At 30.9% G+C, this 21447-nt stretch overlaps 2 protein-coding genes across 3 annotated transcripts in view; both read left to right on the forward strand.

Moving 5' to 3' along the window:
• Positions 1-78: 78 nt before the first annotated feature.
• LOC143050936 (GTP:AMP phosphotransferase AK3, mitochondrial-like) lies at positions 79-7966 on the forward strand. The gene is made up of 5 exons (XM_076224039.1): positions 79-310; positions 1412-1531; positions 1959-2131; positions 2960-3078; positions 6652-7966. The coding sequence occupies exons 1-5, from the start codon at positions 166-168 to the stop codon at positions 6767-6769; spliced, it is 675 nt and encodes a 224-aa protein (XP_076080154.1). The 5' UTR covers positions 79-165; the 3' UTR covers positions 6770-7966.
• Positions 7967-19394: 11428 nt separating this feature from the next.
• The window catches only part of LOC143050965 (uncharacterized), a 33116-nt gene continuing 31063 nt past the window's right edge, over positions 19395-21447 (forward strand). Inside the window, exon 1 of one of the 2 annotated variants that reach the window (XM_076224089.1) lies at positions 19395-19512. The gene's annotated coding sequence lies outside the window, so the exon portion shown is untranslated. The remainder of the gene's footprint in view (positions 19513-21447) is intronic. The other variant, XM_076224068.1, reaches the window with a different exon arrangement.

The raw sequence follows: 21447 nt of genomic DNA on the forward strand, positions 1-21447 counted from the left end.
TATTTATAGTTAATTTGTTATATCTATGTTAAATGTATCTTTACAAATTACGACAAACTATCGCAAACCCTGTGAGGTCAAAATCTATGACGTTTGCCTTGTGGGTTATCATGAATCAATGACAATAACTGTTACTTTAACACATTTAATAACACGAACAACCAAATGATTTCAAAAATATTTAGAGCAGTTATAATGGGCCCTCCTGGTTCAGGCAAGGGCACCATATCAACAAGAATTGTCAAAGATTTCAACATGAAACATTTATCAAGTGGTGACTTGTTAAGATCCCAGATTTTAAATAAAACTAGTGAGTTCTTTGATAGTCGATATAGTACTCATAAGCTACATTACATCTCAGTCTAGTCGACTAGTGCAATGCCATGATGCACATTCATAAGGTGCAGAACTTCAATGCTATAGACATATTTACACTTGTATGCAAATTTGTACGTCATTACCTAAAATCACACAGGTTCCCGTAAACTTTGACATCATAATTTAAAATATTTGAAGTCACAATTTAAAAGTGATTGTTGCTTGACGTCAAAAGGTGATTCGGAGTCAATCTTGGGTCATTTGGAGGCAAGATACAGCTAAATACCAAAAGTGTAAATACGTTTATTGCTTTACCATGTTTACTGTACATGTTTAAATAAAACCTTGACACCTTGTGGGTATATTAAAATACGAAAAAAAAGGAGTCTTTAATTACTTGCAAAACATAATGTTAATTATGTGTGCCGAAGGTACATTTTTTTGTAACTACCTGGGTTCTGAATTTACTATACCCATGTATACCAGGTGCTTAGAATAATAAGATACGTGTATTCGACCAGGTGCCAAAGTGACTAGAATTCATTTGATCCATATCTGTATGAGTACAGTGTATAACAATAGGACAGATAATGAAGGTAGTCCTTATTTTGGTGATATAATGTCAATCTGATGTCTTCAATGCTCCAGATGACATATATATGGTATATTAAGAGAAAACTCCTAAATTTTTTTCATCTTCATAAAAGGAAATTGAGAAAGGAAATGGGGAATGTGTCAAAGCATGATGTGACAACAACCCGAACATATTCAGCATTTTAGTGTTTTCTTTAGGTATTTATGAAATCAAAGGATTCATTATCATATTGAGTTTTGCCAAGTCATTTTATTTTTGCCAAGTCAATAACTAATTCCCTTGGGATATTGTGCCTGTTTATGTTGATCATTAGTAGATTTAAATAAAAGAATGAACATTTCTAAAAATTGTCAGCCTGGTACTGCATGTAGCTCTTCCATTCACTGATTTTTTTAACTGAATATTCTATCGTTTCAAGTGTTGTCACTAATTGACTCTTATTTCCAGCAATATTTCTAACATTCAAAGACATATTTTAAACTGATTATATCATTTCAGCTGCCGGCCAGTTAGCTAAAGATTATATTGACCATGGGAAGTTGGTTCCTGACAATGTCATGGTGGACTTGATTTTGAATGAATTACAGAACATGAAATCTCACAGCTGGCTGTTAGATGGTAAATTTTACAAAAAAATAACACCAGCTCATGTATTAAAAGTGGACCAATTTGCCAGTGGGGAAAGTTGTCATGGATTCATATCTATATTTTCTTACAAATGATCTAACTCATTTTGCTTTCTGTAAGGCTGCTTAAAAAATTAAAAAAATGATGGCAAAACAACAAATATGACATCAAGTGATAGATAATGGAGGCTCCTTGAGTAAACTGTTCAACCATACCAATTTTGATTCTAGAGTTTTCAACTACCTCTGATATATTTGGGGCCGGTTTGATAAGTATAAAAAAATATGTGACACACAATATATATGTAGCTAGGTAACAGTAGCTAGATGTTCTCAGAGAATAGTGATAGAAAAATTTGATATTTCCTTTTTATGCTGCAATATGACATTGTTACATATCTGAGTTAATATTTTTTTAGGATTTCCAAGGACAGTTACCCAGGCTGGTGCTCTACTGAAGAAGGAACCAATAGATGTTGTTGTCAATTTAAATGTTCCTTTTGAGGTTATTATTGATAGAATTAAAGGAAGATGGACTCATGCACCTAGTGGCAGAATATACCATACAGAGTTCAATCCCCCTAAAGTCCAGGTAAATATAATATCAGGTACCAATATATACTATACAAAGTTTAATTCTCAAAAAGTTCATGTCAATATATTTGATGACTGAATTTATCAAACTGAGTTCAATTCTCCAAAAGTCAGGTTAACAGGTCCATGATGTAATGGAATTTTGTTAGTTGAATTATCCCGTGAAAATCTAATTTGATAAGATTGATTCACAAATTGCTTAATTTTGCTTTATAAGGGGAGATAACTCAGATTATTAAGTTTTTTTAGTATGTAATTTTGCACATCACGAAGCTTGATAAAAACTCAATAGCACTCCTTTTTACTATATTGAAAAAAAAATGATCACTATAAAATCCCTTGACTTTGTATAAAGATCTTAGGATACACAAATTCTATCATTTTTTATTTTAACATCAATAATGATAATTTCAGTTTCAAAAACACCAGATCAGAATATGTTTAGGTTCTTAGTAGTCATATGCTATTTCATTATTCATTTGCTAACAAACATGACAAATAAAAGACAAAACAAAAATTTTAAATAATTTTTCATATGTATCTTTGGTCATTTCTAATCTTTGATTTTAATTGTAGAGGAGGTTAGGAAGGATCCTGATCCCAAAATACTAAGCTTAAAAACACGAAATCCAGAGGTCCAGAATTTAAATAAATTTAAATCCCGACATCCCGAAATTCGGAAAAAGAATTCCTGTATCCTGAAAGGGTTAATCCTGAAATCCTGAGATTAAAATCCTTGAGTCCTGATAAAGGTCCTATCCCCCTCTTTGTGCATTTTTTGATAGGAGTACTCAATACTCATATCATGTATATCTATTATCTGCAGGGTAAAGATGATGTAACAGGAGAAGACTTAATACAAAGGGATGATGATAAACCAGAAACTGTCAGAAAACGTCTAGAAACATATCAAAATAATACACAACCTGTACTGCAGTATTTTAGGTAATAATACACATATACCATAAAACTAAACCTTTACTGCAGATTTTTTGGTAATGATACACACATATACTATAATACACAACCTGTACTGTAGTATTTGAGGGTTCCAATGATTTACAAAAAAGAGCGACGATTTACAGAAAAGAACCTAAAAGTACTGAAAAGGACCAAAAAGAACTGAAAAGGAATGGAAAAGAGCATACATATATTTATTTTATGATCAAGGATTTGTATAGCTTTAAAAATCCTTGTTATAATCAATGTATATTTATACACAAACTTTTGATTTTGTTAACAATTCCTCTTAATAAATGAATACATAATCAAACCAATATTGACATTTATAGGGATTTGTGGACACATAAAAAAGAGAGAAAATTACTTGATTTTAGTAATATTTTTTTAATAAATATATATGATAAATTACCATTTATTTCATTATCAAGGATTTTAATCTTATCATTAAAATATTTATTTTTAAGCGTATTATATTTTTATACGACCGCAAAAAAATTTTGCGTTTTATAATGGTATCATGTCGTCTGCGTTGTCATCCGAAGATGCATTTAGTTTCCGGGCAATTACTTTTGTTTTAGTGAATGGATCTCTATAAATTTAAACAAAAGGTTCAATAGCATTTAAGGATGCTTGGGATTGATTTTGGGGGTTATATTCCAAATAGTGTAGGAATTAGGGGCCAAAAAGGGGATCCAAAACTGGCATTTTTGTAGTTTTCAAACAATAACTTGTGTTTAAGTGTAATAATCTCTTTAAAATTATGCCACAAGTTTCCATACCATGAAGGGATGGTTAGTATTGTCTTTGGGGGTTTTTGCTCAATTTTTTTGGAATTAGGGGCAAAAGAAAGGGGAAAACTAGGTTTTTCTAGTCAATGGACAATTAAGACAATTTCAAAGCAGTGTAAGGGAAGTAATTCAAAAACATTTAACATCTAATTTACCTTCTTTACACTACTTATAAATTATGTATAAAGAAATGTCAGGTTTTGGACTAATTGCAAAACAAAGGGGGTGGTAGCAGTTTTCATTTAAAAAAAAAAAAATCCAAATAATTTCCTGTATAATCCATTGACAGGGGAGGTAATCTCGGTTCTAATTTTGTTTCCATGTGAAATCGATTTAAATTTCCAGTTGCCATTTACGTACTATGTACACAGATAAAAAGGGTTATAATTTGGTAGGGTCTTTATTCATTTAGTGTTGTTAAATGTACAGTTTGCTGGTTGTTCTTTGACAACACTGCCAATGTCATTTTAAAAAAATGATGCAAAATCACATGTTCCTTTACTTTGCCGGACTTAAAAAAAAAAACGTAACATGGTAAACATGATAAAGAACGAAAAAGCTTTTTTCCTTCCCAGCATTGAAGTTTTGTAACTCAATCAAGATCACCTGAGTTAAAATAAGATACTCGAGCAGATTCGGAAATGCAAGTTCACATATTATCGACGTTTCCGTCAAAACAAGGAATTTTCCGTGTAGAAATTTCGAATTTTGAACATGAGCGGACGCAAGTACCACGAATATATTTAAAACAGTGAATTATTTCCTTACAACAAACAACACATTGAAATATCTTCGTGGTACTCGCGTCCGCTCATAGCTAAAAATTGCTCAAACGGACGGAAAAACTTTGGATTTTCATAAAATTTACGTTTTTCATGAGAAAGAGAGAGGTTTTTAATAATTTTTTCAGACAGAAAAAGAAAAGTTATATTGATTTTTTGTTAGATGAGACACTATTCTCTTTAGAAATAGCCATGTTTCTTGGATATTATGCATTCTAATTCCAACGAAAATAGGGGGCCAGTTGCAATAGCTTATCGTTCCTTGTCCTTTCTCAAATTCCAAATTTTTGAAAAGTTTGAAGAAGAAATTTTTAATTGCATAACATGAGCAATAGATTTGTAAGATCTTGACATTTGTTTTGTGTTAGAAACTCATATTATGTAAAAAATTTGATCACAATCCAAATTCAGAGCTGTATCAAGCTTGAATGTTGTGTCCATACTTTCCCAAACTGTTCAGGGTTTCAACCTCTGCGGTCATATAAAGCTGTGCCTTGCGGAGCACCTGGTTTATATAATATAGTCATATCTTTATAGATTTGGCAGTAAAGATAAATGAAAATCAAATACTATTTAACTCTAAATAAAATTGAGAATGGAAATGGGGAATGTGTCAAAGAAACAACAACCCGACCATAGAACAGACAACAGCAAAAGGTCACCAACAGGTCTTCAATGCAGCGAGAAATTACCGCACACAGAGGCAGCCTTCAGCTGGCCCCTAAACAAATATATATTCTAAATGTTTATCCTAACAGTAAAAAGAACTATTTCGATTGTTTATATGATGATGTTGTTATATTGCCTGGTGGCAATGGGCATGATAATATAAGAAATATACAAGTCAGCATCATCATTTCCTCTCAGATTGAAATGTTAAATGCACACAGTGATTAAAATTTGATTAAATCTACAAATTTAGGAGGCCAAATCTGTCAGATAAGGAAAGGGAAGATAATGCAGTCAATATTGTTAAATTTTCTAATAAAAACAAGACATAAAGAAATTTATGAGCTTTTTTTCAAAACGTATTTAAAAAGTCCTTACCTGTAGTATATAAGATAGGCATCCGACCCTACCTGTAATTTTTCACATGTATTTTAAGTAGTTTGGTCCCAATAAGTTTAAAAAAGTAATGAGAAACTTTTGAGGAAAATATCTTAACATTTATAGACTTCAATGATTTGCAATTTGCTAGTCCCCTTTGATTACCAAAAAAAATTGCAATTTTCTAGTCCCCTTTGATTAACCTAAAACATCAATGTCCTTTTGGTTCTTTTTGGTCCTTTTCAGTCCTTTTTGGTTCTTTTCTGCAAATCATCACTCTTTTCTGTAAGTCGTTGGACCTGTATTTTAGGTAATGATAGACACATATACTATATTACACAACCTGTAATGCAGTATTTTAGGTAATTATACATACATATACCTATATATGTGATATAGTCCATACAGCCTATAGGTTATATTGAGCAATTGGTGTCCTTCATCAATAAAGTCATCTGCCTTGAAAATTAAAAAATAATGGCTTTGGACCCCATTGAACAATGTCCTTGCTAAACACTGTTAAATAAAATGAATATTGCAGTACATTTGGTCAACAATAGGCAAATCATATTTGTTTGTTGAAATTATGTTAACATATCACCTCCATAGAATTGTTTCAATTTATGCGCTGGTCATTTGCTGAAAATTTGCTTTAACAGGGCACAATTGGTAATCAAAGGAATACTTATAACCAATGTAATGCATCATGTTCTTTTTCATATGCTCAGAATGATTTATACCAAAGAGCTTTAAAAGCGTACTTCAAAATATGTAATGATTTTTTAGTGCATAATCTTACTGTTAAAAATGCAATTCATGTTTTTGACCATACAATAAAGCCTATACTTTTATATGGGTGTGAAATTTGGGGATGTTTTAATCCCTTCACTGATTCATCCCAAAATTACCACTATATCAATTATTTATTTGTGTTACAGAGACCATGGACTGTTAGAAGAATTTGCTGGGAGATATTCCAATGAAATATGGCCGAAAGTACATTCCTTTTTATCCACAAAGACGGAACCATTACAGTATACACATTATGGAGAATGATTAGAATGATTAGAATGATTAGTTATCTCACTTGGTAGGAACACATTTGTGCAAAGATTATCTCATGTACCATACAATTTTGTGTATGTTCAATATCTTGCTTGGAAACCTCAATATAACATTATGTACTGTACTTTTGAGTTATGGATGCCAATTTTGAAAAAAGAAGAAATGTATGAAACAATGAATACCTAAATGCAAAAATTATGTGAACTTGTCAAGAGAAAAACCTAGATCATGACAAAACTATGTTTGAACCAGTACATCATTTTAGAAAAGCCTGTCAAGTGTTATATTTCTCCAGAGATTGCTACTATGGTCTGAAAATGTGTTAAGACTATTATAGGTATGCAGTCATAAAATATCATTGATTTTCCATGATTTCCCAACAACATACCCACATGTTAAACATGTCGATAATATTTTTTACCAAATTTAAGAATTTGTATTGTATTATAAAAGATAACTGTAGTGGTAGGTAAGAACTCATAGTACAATGTAATAGTCCAATGAACTTTCTATGACTACAGTTATCTTTATAAAAGTATTTTAATGCTTTTTTGTATTTTTTATTTTTTTAATAATGATGACAATCCAGTTTTGGTGTTACAGTTTTTAATGTGTTTTTTTTCCAATAATTTATTGTATTATATACTATATGACAGGATTTTTTGTATATCTAAATGCAGACTTATACACTGAAATACTGCTAATATTTCAGTATTTCTTATTTTGGCCCTACTACTTTATTTAGGAGGTTTTTGTTACCTGTCACTATATAATGTAATACTGAGTATTTCTAAAATTTTGTTCAGACTTTAGTGGTGTGCTCCTATTTGTGTATATAGATTAAATGAATCAAATATTTACTCCAACCGGTTGTGGTTTGAATATAACCAAGTGCTAGTCATTGTTATAAGTATATCAAATATGTTGTTATATATTTGATGTTTGTACAAATGTATTTTGTAGCATTTTATTATTATTATTGTTCAGAATTGAAATTTTTATCAACAAATTTCAATATTTGATAAATGCCATATGATGAAAATTAAAATGGAAATAATTTGAAAAAATGAGTTGTTATTATACTACATTTCTGAGCAAATATGTTTTTCTTTATATTTTAACATTAGCAAATTCTTTATTACACTATCTAGCTGTTAAACAACTTTCCAATAAAGTACAACCAATCTTTATAGGTTTATTCTTGTCCTATAATTATAAAATTTATAGGATATTTGACGGACAATATTGTAATTAATTTTCAGAAAAATGTTGCAGTTTTCTAGAAGAAACACTTACTGGGCATGCTCCCATTTAGCACAGAAAGATATATTTGTATATAGCAGTAAACCTAGACTTTATACTCAGTTGAAATGTCAGGGGAGGTATCTTGTAATATGAGATATACAAAGATATACTGCTGGTATAGATCACTATTTTGGAATGTCAAATATATCAATAAACTCATCATAGATGAGGATTGAAATTTTTGTGTTTGCACCAGAGGCTCGTTTTGTCTATAAAAGTTTCATTAGTGATGCTCAATTCAAACAAAGTTACCAATGGGGCACAATTTCATAGAGATATCGATACAATGGGTAGAAATTTATGTGTCCATGCATCATGAATCTTCATCTTCTGTAAAGATGATGTTGATATATATTATCCAATGTGGTTTACATCTTTAGATTTCCTAGATTGTACTTCTGACATCTGGGGAAATATATCAATGGGTAACCCAAATAATAATTAGTCACACCCTCTTATGGATCTCTCATATGTGTGATGTAGCCATAATACAGCTTCAAAATAAAATGCCTGAATTGTTCAGGGTTAATTAATGGGTTATAATTTTCCTTTGAAATATATGAATCAGAACGGATAGAGATATTTGCAAACCATTATATGTGAATGGTGGGTGAAATTAATTCCCAGGCATATGTTGGTACCCAAATTTGAGAATTTATCAAAAAGTGATATTTCACATACACCCTTATGTTAGTTTATACAGCTGCATTATATTGAGATCTACCAACTGTTCATTTACATCAAATCTGTCAGAGGAATTTGAGTTATTGCCCTTTATATGATGAATTTGACTATTTTTTCCATCTTCACCTATCACCTTAATAACTTTAACAGATAATCAGATAAAACTTTAATTAGAAAAAATTATCAGTGACACATATTTGAAGTTATTAGCCTTAAATGACTATGTTTCCTTTTTTATGTTTTAGTCTTATATCTTGAAAACTGTAATGACAGATGGCATATTTAAATAAGAAAAAAGATATTCAAGGGACAAAATCTTCGGTCACCTCCTTATTGGAATTATCAGAAAATTAAGGTGTGCTGTTACTGTAGGAGGGGTCAGCGTCAACAATGTATAAGTTTTGATAAGGTTAAGTTTGTTGTGAACCACCAGTAGTAGTAGGTCCATGATATTTGGTATGCTGCTGCAGTTGTATTAACATTGGCACATATCATTTCTATAGAGATTATTTTGCCCATGCCCTCAGTCATGGTCTATTGACTTTTAAACTTTTGCATAGTTTACATGTTTTAGTTTAGAATATAACACTTCTGACATCATACAAAAACTATTAGTTCCTAAAATTTCAAACAAAAAGGCATATGCAGTCATTGTCTTAACTATGATACAAAGGGAGAGTGTCCATTAAATTATCATTTGAAATTTTAGCCAAAAAAAAGAGTCATATTTGAGGATTATCAAACTTATTCCTCTGGCACCCAAGGAAAAATATTTATATATTCATTAGTTTTATATGTTCACTTTCTAAGATTAATTATGCAATGATTTCACAAAATATGAAAATAAGAATCAAGGATATACAAGTAGATATAGGAAGATGTGGTGGGAGTGCCAATGAGACAACTCTCCATCCAAATAACAATTTAAAAAAAAGGTAAACCATTATAGGTCAAAGTACGACCTTCAACACAGAGCCTTGGCTCACACCGAACAACAAGCAATAAAGGGCCACAAAATTACTTGTGTAAAACCATTCAAACGGGAAAACCAACGGTCTAATATTTTGCTGCATAAATGAACATAATTGCATGCACCCCTTTGATACATTGAACCAGAAAACTCAATCACTTATATGTAAGTCATTCATTTTACATATACATGTCTCAGAGTTATGTGGAGTATTTTCATAGAGAAAAAAAGAAAGAAATTAATAATCAAAATTTTACCAAGAGAAATTCTAGATCTTAGACCATGAAAATGAGATTTTCAGATATTATTATGAAATATTTCATTTTCATAAATTGAAAACAAAATATGATAAGTTTTAACAAAAATAAGATTTTATCACAAATTTAAATCACTCTTTTTCCTTCAAGATTTAAAATTCAATACTAACTGACTACATGTATTTACATTTAGATCGCGAAGTTCAGATATAAAAAAAAGAATTGACAGTTTCTTTAGAGTCTACACATATCTGATCAACTAAAATAGAATGTGTTAGTAATTGAAGTTATGTAATTTGATTAGTTTGAAAAAACGCTATCAGTAGAAGATACAAGTAAGAAGATGTGGTAAATCATATGATTGCCTATGAGACAACTCTCCACCAGAGACCAACATGATGTAGAAGTTAGCAACTATAGGCTATTGTATTTATTTACACAGAGACATATAATTCAAACTTTTATGCATAGTATCTAAATATTTATAGAGATAAATATTGTACAAAGTCAAGACATACAAATATATAAACAACTTACTAAAGAAAAGTACTTTTACTACTTTAAAAAAAAAAAGGAAAAAGATGGTTTCTCTTTTGGGAAGCTAATACATATCTTTATCTAATATATTATGCTGGTTGTTGTGATGACAATAAAGGAGATTTTGGATTTGAAGCAGCTGTCTGCCCTATATAATTATTATTATTATTTACAATATTTATATAGAGCATTATCTAATTAAAATTACTCTAAGTGCTTAACATAAAACAATCAATACAGTTAAAGAGGGGTTAAACATTTAAACAATCAATGCAATAAGAAGGAAATAAAATTTTGAAATACTTATAAAAAACAAAAGGAACAGAAAAGTTAAAAAAAAAATAATCATAGTTAAAAGGCATGTTATACTACAACTTAAAGAACAAAGTTAATATCTACTTATATGTAATATAAGTATTGTTTATACAAACAGAAAAGCCATTTCAGTTTACAAGTAATTAATTTTATGATAAAGATGCTGACATCATGGATGCAATTAATTAACATACACAGACCACTTGTTATATCTTGAGGTAATTAGTCTAACATTTGACACCTTGAAGTTACATTGGAATCTCACTAGGAGGCACACTAATCTTTTCTTAATCAGATACATGTCACAAACAATCACTGTAGGAGAGGAAAGCAGAATATGATACCAGATCTCTTTAATACTGATTACACAATACATAGTATATTATTTGAGGGTCAGTAGGTCAGTCTCCTCCCCCTGGATGTTAGATGTACCCAATCTGTGTGTAAAGCCAATTGCATGGTCTTTGTATAATCAGTTTCTTGGTTCATAGCAGCCTGACTAGTTGATGGAGTTTTACAGTGCTATTATTCAATTTATTCAACTGGACTTCATAACTTTTACCATTAACTTTTACCATTATATGTCGACAATCACAATGTGGCTGCATTATTTTTGAACTGCTACCATACTAATTTTAGATATCTACTTCTTGGGACATGAACTTATCTTGTTTATTTCACCTTTGGATCTTATTAACTAAAATACACACAGCTGAGTTTATATGTTTGCAAACGTGTGTAGTTTTTCATGTGAAGTTTTTAACCATGTTACTGTGTTAGAGAGTATTATGTGATCGAGCAGAATCTAATATATCATCAGATCCTTCTATAATTTGTGACCATACAGAGATATCCATGAGTGTTATATATTGAACTGGCTTTACATTCTACACAACTGTTCTAGGCAAGTATATTTGTTTGAACTTTTATTTCTTATATACAGATGTATGGTGCTTGGAGTTTTCTTTGCATTATTATTATCTGAAGGCAACTAGAGACGAGATTGAAAAAAAAATATTCACTTCTTTAATTTAAATATTATTTAGAAAACAGCCACTTGGAATTTCACCTATCCTGATTTTTATTTCTTTTTATTATTGGATTAGTATATAGTGATCAATGTTTTATTTTATTCTTATTTCCTTTTTTATATTAATTATTTTTACTTGCTGTCTTCATATATACCCTGCCTTTCATGCATTCTGCAAATAATTATTTAGTAGTTTCATGATCTTAGATAAAAAAGATAAAGATACTTTTAGTATAATTTTATTCAGTTTTTGAATTATTCTAAATAAGTCAAACAGTTATTTTCTTGTTATACAGTTTACATTTATAGGATTATTACATAAGTACAGCTTTTGATATTGCCTTAAAAAATAATAATATTATTACTGACACCTTTCTTCATTTCTTATATTGCATATTTTAACACTGAGGAAATGGAGACATAGACACGTCCTGTATGCACTTTGGTTTCACCAGATTTACAACAAAAGGATTAGACATTATCAACATGATCAAGTTCTTCATTTTACTTTGGATGTGGCATTACAGCTTGACTTACTTGGCATGGACAAATAATTTCCACTATTGTTTATTAAACTTTACATTTATTCAACTGTACCCCAGTAGTACCTACATATTATACAGAGCATGAACATTGCCAGTATTCTTATCATAGTATCACCAACTTATCAGTGGTTTAAAGCACATTCAGAACTGGTTCTCACATTTATCAAGTTCAGAATGATCCCATGTTTTCAACAGGATTACATTACAGACATGGCAGATATTCACTTTTTTTTTTTTAAATGAGACTCAATGCATTTCAACATGGACATAAGTGTATATATCAGTTCCTTTATCTGTGTGGACATATTATTTCTCCAACCAATCAATCAGATCATGTAGCACAATTAGCTTATTGACTACAAGGCAGTATTACAGCCTCATCAGTGCCTGTGCAAACATTCCAGAAGTATGTTACTGATTATGAACCAAAATTGTAAACCTACTCCGTAAATCGTGATGTACCATAAAGGACAAACTACAGCTTCATCAGTGCCCAAGCAGTCCAGAAGTATGTTAAAGCGAACATGATTGTAAACCTACTCCATAACTCGGGATGTAGCTAATTCCAGCAACTTGAATCCTTAAAATTGGACAACATACACCTTTTAAATAGACAACTTTACATTTAAAATATGTCAAAACCAAGAATCTATACAGTTTTCCTATTAATTTAGATATTATAGAGATTGTTTATATCTTCTTATTGATGTTAAAGATATTAATATTTTGGGATATAGTGATGTTTACTGTAGAGTATTTGTATTTTAAACTTTTTTTTTTCTCACACAATGTTTAAATTGCAGATGGCAGTATACATAGCATTTAATACTACATCTACCCCAGAATCTAACAGTACTTTATAGCTGTGAAATTTGACAAACACCTCTAAAAAATTATTAATTATATAGCTGCATATTATAACATCTTATTCAATGATGAGAGCTTTTAAGCCTGAAAAGTATTATTTTATAATTGCCTCAACTGAACAGAGTGGCATTTTCTTCACAAATTTGTTTAGGAAAATTTATCCTGTTTGAATAATGAATTTATAGTTCTCATGCCTGTATGGTAATCTACTAGCACGTAGGATATCCCCATGCATACCTTGCATACAAACATCTACAAATGAGATGCCAAGTCTCACCTCTTCGTGGAGAATCCTCGCTCCACATTCCCTAAACTAGCAGATTGTTATACAGGCAGTTTCTCCCCCACTCTGAATACTGAATGCATTTCTTCTAATGTTCAAATCTATTACCAACCAATCTGGTGCAGTTGTTGCATTTCAGAAACTGATACTGAAACACTCTATCATTGATATACTGAATATCATTTTTATAGCATTCTCATCATTGAATATACTGAATATCATTTTATAGCATTCTAATCATTGAATATACTGAATATCATTTTTATAGCATTCTAATCATTGAATATACTGAATATCATTTTTTTAGCATTCTTATTATTGAATATACTGAATATCATTTTTATAAATTCTGATTATTGAATACTGAATATCCTTTTTATATCATTCTCATCATTGAATTACAGTTTACTGACTTAATAATGATAGTATTCTCATGTTTGAATCTTTAAACATGTAAAATTTTGATTTAATCTTGTTTGGATACTGGATATCATTTTTGTATAGTATTTTTAAAAATTGGAATACTGAATATCATTTTTTATTACATTTTCAAAAATTGGGATACTGAATTCTATTTTAATAGCATTTATGTTTTGAATGCTCAGCTGGATACCATTGTTTATAAAATTCACATGTTTGATTTCCCAACAGTATGCAGTTTTGCTAAAAAATTTTAACATTAACTTCTACTCTTTAAATACTAAATATCATTAGTAAACATGTAGTAACATTATTATGAATCAGTATGTAACATTATTTTCATTATTATTTTTTTTTTTCTCATGACTTTATTGAAGGTGAATAAATCCAAACTCCTAAATCCTTGGGGGCACTCATCTGTTTCCATCTGAGTTTTTGGACCTTAATGGAATTTTATCACTGGTCATTTCTAAAATTTCATTCATCCCCAAGCATTTCGGGGACAAATTTTATCAAATTTATTCCAGTGCCAGTTTGATAGACCCCTGCTACTTCACTAGTACATGGGCTATCCCCCAGGCAGACCCTTGCACTACCTGGCTGCCGATGAGACGCCTAGTCTCATCACCTAAGTGGAGAACCCTCGCTTCACATTCCCCGGCTGGCGCATTGTCGGGCAGGCAGGTTCTTCCTTACACTGAAGGTTGCAAGCTGACTTGCTCAGGCAGGAACTCAAAATTCCGTTTGTATGCTGAGTGTTTCTCAAGGGCCAAAATTAAATGATTTTTTAATAAATATTATTATTTATTCTAACTGTCTTTCTGCTTTAAGCCAGTATGATTTGCTGAGACTATGTTTTGGTTTACACACAGAAACCCCTTTTATTTGCCTTGTTTGCATTTTGTTTTGGAGCAGTTATTTGGTCTTTTTTGCTCATTTATGTGGGCTAGCTATCAAATTGCCATGCTGACTTTAATTGAGATTTGCTATATCAGGATCCCTCAACAGTTACACAAACAAAAGATTACACAACCTCCTACTGAAACTACAGAAATAATATTCCCACTATGAGACTACAAGAAATATATAATAAGAGTCTACAAGAAAATACAATAGAAAATTACAAGAAACTACAATATGAGACCACAAGAAAATACAATATGAGATAGCAGAATACAAACACCTTTGAAGTTTTGTATAAATATCTACTTATATGTAATATAAGTATTGTTTATACAAACAGAAAAGCCATTTCAGTTTACAAGTAATTAATTTTATGATAAAGATGCTGACATCATGGATGCAATTAATTAACATACACAGACCACTTGTTATATCTTGAGGTAATTAGTCTAACATTTGACACCTTGAAGTTACATTGGAATCTCACTAGGAGGCACACTAATCTTTTCTTAATCAGATACATGTCACAAACAATCACTGTAGGAGAGGAAAGCAGAATATGATACCAGATCTCTTTAATACTGATTACACAATACATAGTATATTATTTGAGGGTCAGTAGGTCAGTCTCCTCCCCCTGGATGTTAGATGTACCCAATCTGTGTGTAAAGCCAATTGCATGGTCTTTGTATAATCAGTTTCTTGGTTCATAGCAGCCTGACTAGTTGATGGAGTTTTACAGTGCTATTATTCAATTTACCTCCCACCTTCCCCTTCCTAACACCTTCAATATTGTTTCATGACTAGAGAAACAACTCAGCTTAAACTAGTGATATATATTTTTCTTTATTTCAGTTTTTCCTTAATGGAATTTTATCACTGGTCATTTCTAAAATTTCATTCATCCCCAAGCATTTCGGGGACAAATTTTATCAAATTTATTCCAGTGCCAGTTTGATAGACCCCTGCTACTTCACTAGTACATGGGCTATCCCCCAGGCAGACCCTTGCACTACCTGGCTGCCGATGAGACGCCTAGTCTCATCACCTAAGTGGAGAACCCTCGCTTCACATTCCCCGGCTGGCGCATTGTCGGGCAGGCAGGTTCTTCCTTACACTGAAGGTTGCAAGCTGACTTGCTCAGGCAGGAACTCAAAATTCCGTTTGTATGCTGAGTGTTTCTCAAGGGCCAAAATTAAATGATTTTTTAATAAATATTATTATTTATTCTAACTGTCTTTCTGCTTTAAGCCAGTATGATTTGCTGAGACTATGTTTTGGTTTACACACAGAAACCCCTTTTATTTGCCTTGTTTGCATTTTGTTTTGGAGCAGTTATTTGGTCTTTTTTGCTCATTTATGTGGGCTAGCTATCAAATTGCCATGCTGACTTTAATTGAGATTTGCTATATCAGGATCCCTCAACAGTTACACAAACAAAAGATTACACAACCTCCTACTGAAACTACAGAAATAATATTCCCACTATGAGACTACAAGAAATATATAATAAGAGTCTACAAGAAAATACAATAGAAAATTACAAGAAACTACAATATGAGACCACAAGAAAATACAATATGAGATAGCAGAATACAAACACCTTTGAAGTTTTGTATAAAAAAGTCATTGTCAGTACAAAAAGTTAAATGTAATCACTGAAAGCAAGTCTAAAATAATGGGTTTTCAAATTTTTCGTAAAAAGTTCGATTGAGTGTTCATGTCTTAGATGGCTAGGAAGATTGTTCCAGAGGCTCGCAGTAGCTTTGTCGAAACGTCTTTCTTCATAGATTTTGGTGCGTACACGAGGTTGTATAAGCTGCATTGCATTTTCCAATCTAAGAGATCTTGACGGTTGATAGGCGCTAATGAGTTCTTCAAGATAGACGGGTGTTATGCCATGCAGGATTTTGAAAGTATACAAAAGAAGTTTATATTGTATTCGGTACTGCACCAGGATCCAATGAAGAGACACAAGAACTGGTGTTATATGATCATGTTCAAATATTTGTTGTTTAAATGCATGTAACAGGCTATTATTTTAACTATATTTTTCTATTAGGAAGTTTGCTTCTTAAAATTTTCTAGTAATATGTCTTTATCATTTTAATCAGTTTTCTTTATAATATAAAATAAAACAAAATCAAAATTCAAATGTTCAACTTAATCTTTTTGTATATTTTTATAAATCCAGAAGTCTTCCCATAGTCTAGATGTATATGACCTAGACCAGAATATATGTTCTGACTTCAAACATTATCTAAACTGCATGCATTTATACTGCTTTGCTGATTGATCTTGAACAAGAAATATTTTTTCCATAAAATTCTGTTATTTTCTTTATAGAAGCCACTTTTTTGTGCTTTGTAACATAAAAGGCAGTACATTAATATTCTTCTGATTATAATTTGAACATTGTATTGACAATTTAACACATTTTTTTTTTAAATATTTAATATACATTTAGTATATTTGAAATATAAAATCATATCATTTGAGTCTATTTGAGATTTAAAATATAATTTTATAACTGAAGGCATAATTTGAAGCTATTAAACCAAGAGTTCCAAATGGTGAAGTTGAAATCATCCCTTCGTAAATTTTACGGACACCATCACGAGTTGGTTGACCGTTATGGAATAACCGTTTCACAAATGATATCGGATATGTTCCTTACGTCGTAACTACAACCCCCTTCCCTTTCATGAATGTGACCTACAGAATTAGACTATTTACCGGATTTGTTAACACGGCGGGTGCTGCATGTGGAGCAGGATCTGCTTACCCTTCCGGAGCACCTGAGATCACCCCTAGTTTTTTGGTGGGGTTCGTGTTGTTTATTCTTTAGTTTTCTATGTTGTGTCGTGTGTGCTGTTGTTTGTTTGTCTTTTTCATTTTTAGCCATGGCGTTGTCAGTTTGTTTTAGATTTATGAGTTTGACTGTCCCTTTGGTATCTTTCGTCCCTCTTTTTTGACATTTTACCTTCTCTAAATTATTAAAACATGATATATATAGTTCAAATATGTTTTTTTGTATTACAGAAATGATGCCTTGATACGAAAGGAAATTAGTTTTGATATTGTATACACATCATTAAGTTTTTCTCAAGTCTCAAATTTCCCCTATTCATTCAAAATGTCAGTCAGCCACAAACACCTGTTTTTATCTAATACCTGGTAAAAAAATAAAATTGATTCAAAATCATTATTTCATCATTCTCCCACATACATGACAAATTAAATGTGTTAATTTGAAATTTATCTTGTATACAAGAGTATTGTGCAATAGGAAGGTAATACCAACCATATAAAACACTTCTTTTCAAAATGGATTTTTCCACTTTTTATAAGGGCCTTGAAATTTTATGTTTTAAATATTTATGATCATTTATCTATAAAAATAAAAGAATTAGTTTCACAAATTTTGAATTAGTCTTGATATACCTTTTAATCCATATTAATTCCAAACCTTTAATGTTACCGTTCTATGCTTATCATTAAAGACCTCCTATACTGTGTAGTTGTGACAAACTGTCTCTTCTTACTTTATCTGGTTTCTCATTCCATAGAAAGTCAAATATTTTGTCAATAAAGTATTTTAAGTATTATTTTATTGAATTTGGTACTGACTGAAAGTACATGACTTCTTTTCGATATTATTATAGTGATTTAATAACTGTTATTTTGTCAATACGGATAATATTTCGTTTGTTCAAATTTTGATTGTATTTTCAATCTCTATAATCTTGGTTCATATTTTTAAATTTTCAATTTCAGAAAGATCAATAGAGAAATTTATACGAAATAGAATTAATCTGCAGGCATACCTTTCTCATTTTGTACATTTAGATTTTTTGACTGACAATTCGTATGACCTTTATATATGATTAAACGTGCTTTTAAAGGAATTTATTGGTGTATAAACTCGACCAATTCACTCACAAACAAATAAAAGTCCGAGGACTTTTATGATATGTTTGTGAGTGACTCTTTGTTTACTTTTTTACGTCAGGATGTCAGACATACTAGTAATCGGTATGTTCACTCACAGGTTATTGAGAGTGGGTTCGTGTTGCTCTTTGCTTTGGTGTATTCGTTGGTTTATAAATTCTAATAAAAATAAGATGTGGTTTGCCAATGTAGTAAAAGTTAACGACTATAGATCACTGCATGGCCTTTAACAATGAGCAACACATAAACTGCACAAAACGCTATTATTGTCTAAGTATATTTGATTATTTGTTCCATCCGTCTTTAAAGTCACATATTTTGAAGTATGCCTTCTCCATTAACAGCATTTAGACCTCTCCAAAACTTACTGGTACCCTATATCTTTTAACAACGTTTGTAACTGCCTGGGTGCATTTATAGACCAACTGTGGGAATTAAACACGTATTCTCCATTTGCACATGCTTTGTCTCTGCCAAAGCCTGATGAGACAAACTGTTTTAATGTATTAACCTGTTGTGATTGAAGTTATATCTCAATATTCGATAGTAATTCATTTATTTACTAACACTTAAAAACTCAATAAATGTCTGAAAGATAATCACTATAGTAGTTGTTCACTCTCTGCGACATTGGTCCGTATCAATCACATGGATTATCACCTGTAAGGTATGTATATTTTATTCAGCTAATATTTTCTTTTCTTTTATATATCAAATTTACTTATAAATGTTGAATAATTGATCATATAATATTAACATTTTTTTTATTAGTGTAAGACGCATACTTTCAATGTTCGATTTGGTTTTAAAAGTATTGCATTTCGGATTCTTATTGACGTATTTTAAATATTAATGAAAGTCAACTTATTACGAAAGCCTATTAGGGTCACACACAAAAAAATATTTATCTCGTTTTTACGTGTTTTTTGTTTTTTGTTTTTGTTACTCTAATAGGCTTTCGTAACTTATAGATATCTTTGGAAATACAAGATTTGTACACTGCCGTTGTAGTAGTTGTCATATTTACTACCGCTGCTGTAGTTTATATGTAGTGTATTGTATACATATAACATTATTTACATTTTATTCATAGTACTTTGACCCACATTTCACAGTCTTTATCCAACGTTTTTAGTATGCATCCAAAGACTATTTCGCATTTGTCTTGTCTTAAAAGCACCTGTATAGCCACCTTCTATGAAACCACCCGTAAACCTACCATGACGAATTCTAACAGTATAATTTTAAGAATGTTATAATCATGGTACTTTCTTTATACTCATTCCATCTAGTTCCCTTCTTACTTTCTGATAAAACCTGTATATTGAGTATTTGAATATTTGTTTCAAAAGGAAATAGTATACCCTTTTAGTCGTATTATGTCTATCTTATTATACTAGTAACATTTGTTTCGAGAGTGAAAATAAATTTGATGGTTAATGTATAGTGTTTTGTTTTGAAATTTGATTCGAATTTTCGTCCTCTGACGTTACAATTTGAAGACATTTACAATTGACCTTATACGACTCTCTGTTAATGGACAGCTATCGACATATTTTGCTTTGTTTGAGCTCGTTTCCTTGTCAAATCTAAAATGAATATGAATAGCAAACTTTATTCTTGTCTCAAGTCCAATATTACAGTTCTATTCATCGATGTTTTATATCAAAATCTATGTCTGGTCGTTGCAATCAGTTACACCATTGAAATCTACGGCGAAAGAATGAAAGGATGTCATTAATTAATTATAGATGCTGGTTTCACAATGCCATTCTAGTATTGATTATGTATGAGAATGTATAAGGACATAGAGACAACATGCTTGATGAGGACATGACAGTCGATTTAATTTTATTATGACTATGAGATAAAAAATAGATCTATAATGAAGACAAATGAAAATGAGCTAGATGAAAAACTATAGTAGGCTTTGTGTAATATCTTATACTATTGAATACAGTATTTTATTGCATGCTCGTACCATAGCCTTTGTTTGTTCCCTGATCGAGATTATCCTTCCTCATCAGATTTCTTATCTCATGGCATGTCTTAATGGTTTGGGAAATTTGAGATTTTAGGTTTGATAGTTTTTGTGTAATTCACAATTTAAAATTTTTGAATTCTATAGACTATCTAAGAGACGATAAGAAGCCAAGCTTGGTATATTGCATAGACAACTGCGATGTCTATTGTTGAAGACTGTATGTCGATACATGGATGTCTTATGAATATTGTTGTCTTTGGTGGCTGTTATTGACGTGTGCTCCGGATTCTCTTTATTTAAATGCAATATCGAGGATCTCTATACTAACAGAGAAATTTTGAAGCATGATACAAATTTAATTTGAAATAAGCTAAAGATCAAGGTCAAAACATTAAAATTGGTATTAATGAACGTATTCGTTATAAGATGTCTTCAAATATTGACCATTAAACAACGGTAAACATAGACATTGTTTGAATCAAACAGAAATAATCGTGAAGACCATCAGTTTTTGTTCAATAAGATTTGTTTGGCTCATTTTTGTACTGATAATTCAATGAGAACTGTTTTGTTTTGTCCTGTCAACACTATCATTGATATACGTTTTAATTCAGTTTA

The sequence above is a fragment of the Mytilus galloprovincialis genome, chromosome 1, assembly GCF_965363235.1.
Source record: "Mytilus galloprovincialis chromosome 1, xbMytGall1.hap1.1, whole genome shotgun sequence".
NCBI classification, from domain to species: Eukaryota; Metazoa; Mollusca; class Bivalvia; order Mytilida; family Mytilidae; genus Mytilus; species Mytilus galloprovincialis.

Bases quoted from the DNA above. Each gene is read 5' to 3' on its own strand.
- LOC143050936 (XM_076224039.1), top strand. From the start codon at position 166: ATGATTTCAAAAATATTTAGAGCAGTTATAATGGGCCCTCCTGGTTCA. The intron at 311-1,411 runs GTGAGTTCTTTG...ATATCATTTCAG, and splicing joins CCAGATTTTAAATAAAACTA to CTGCCGGCCAGTTAGCTAAA. The intron at 1,532-1,958 runs GTAAATTTTACA...ATATTTTTTTAG, and splicing joins TCACAGCTGGCTGTTAGATG to GATTTCCAAGGACAGTTACC.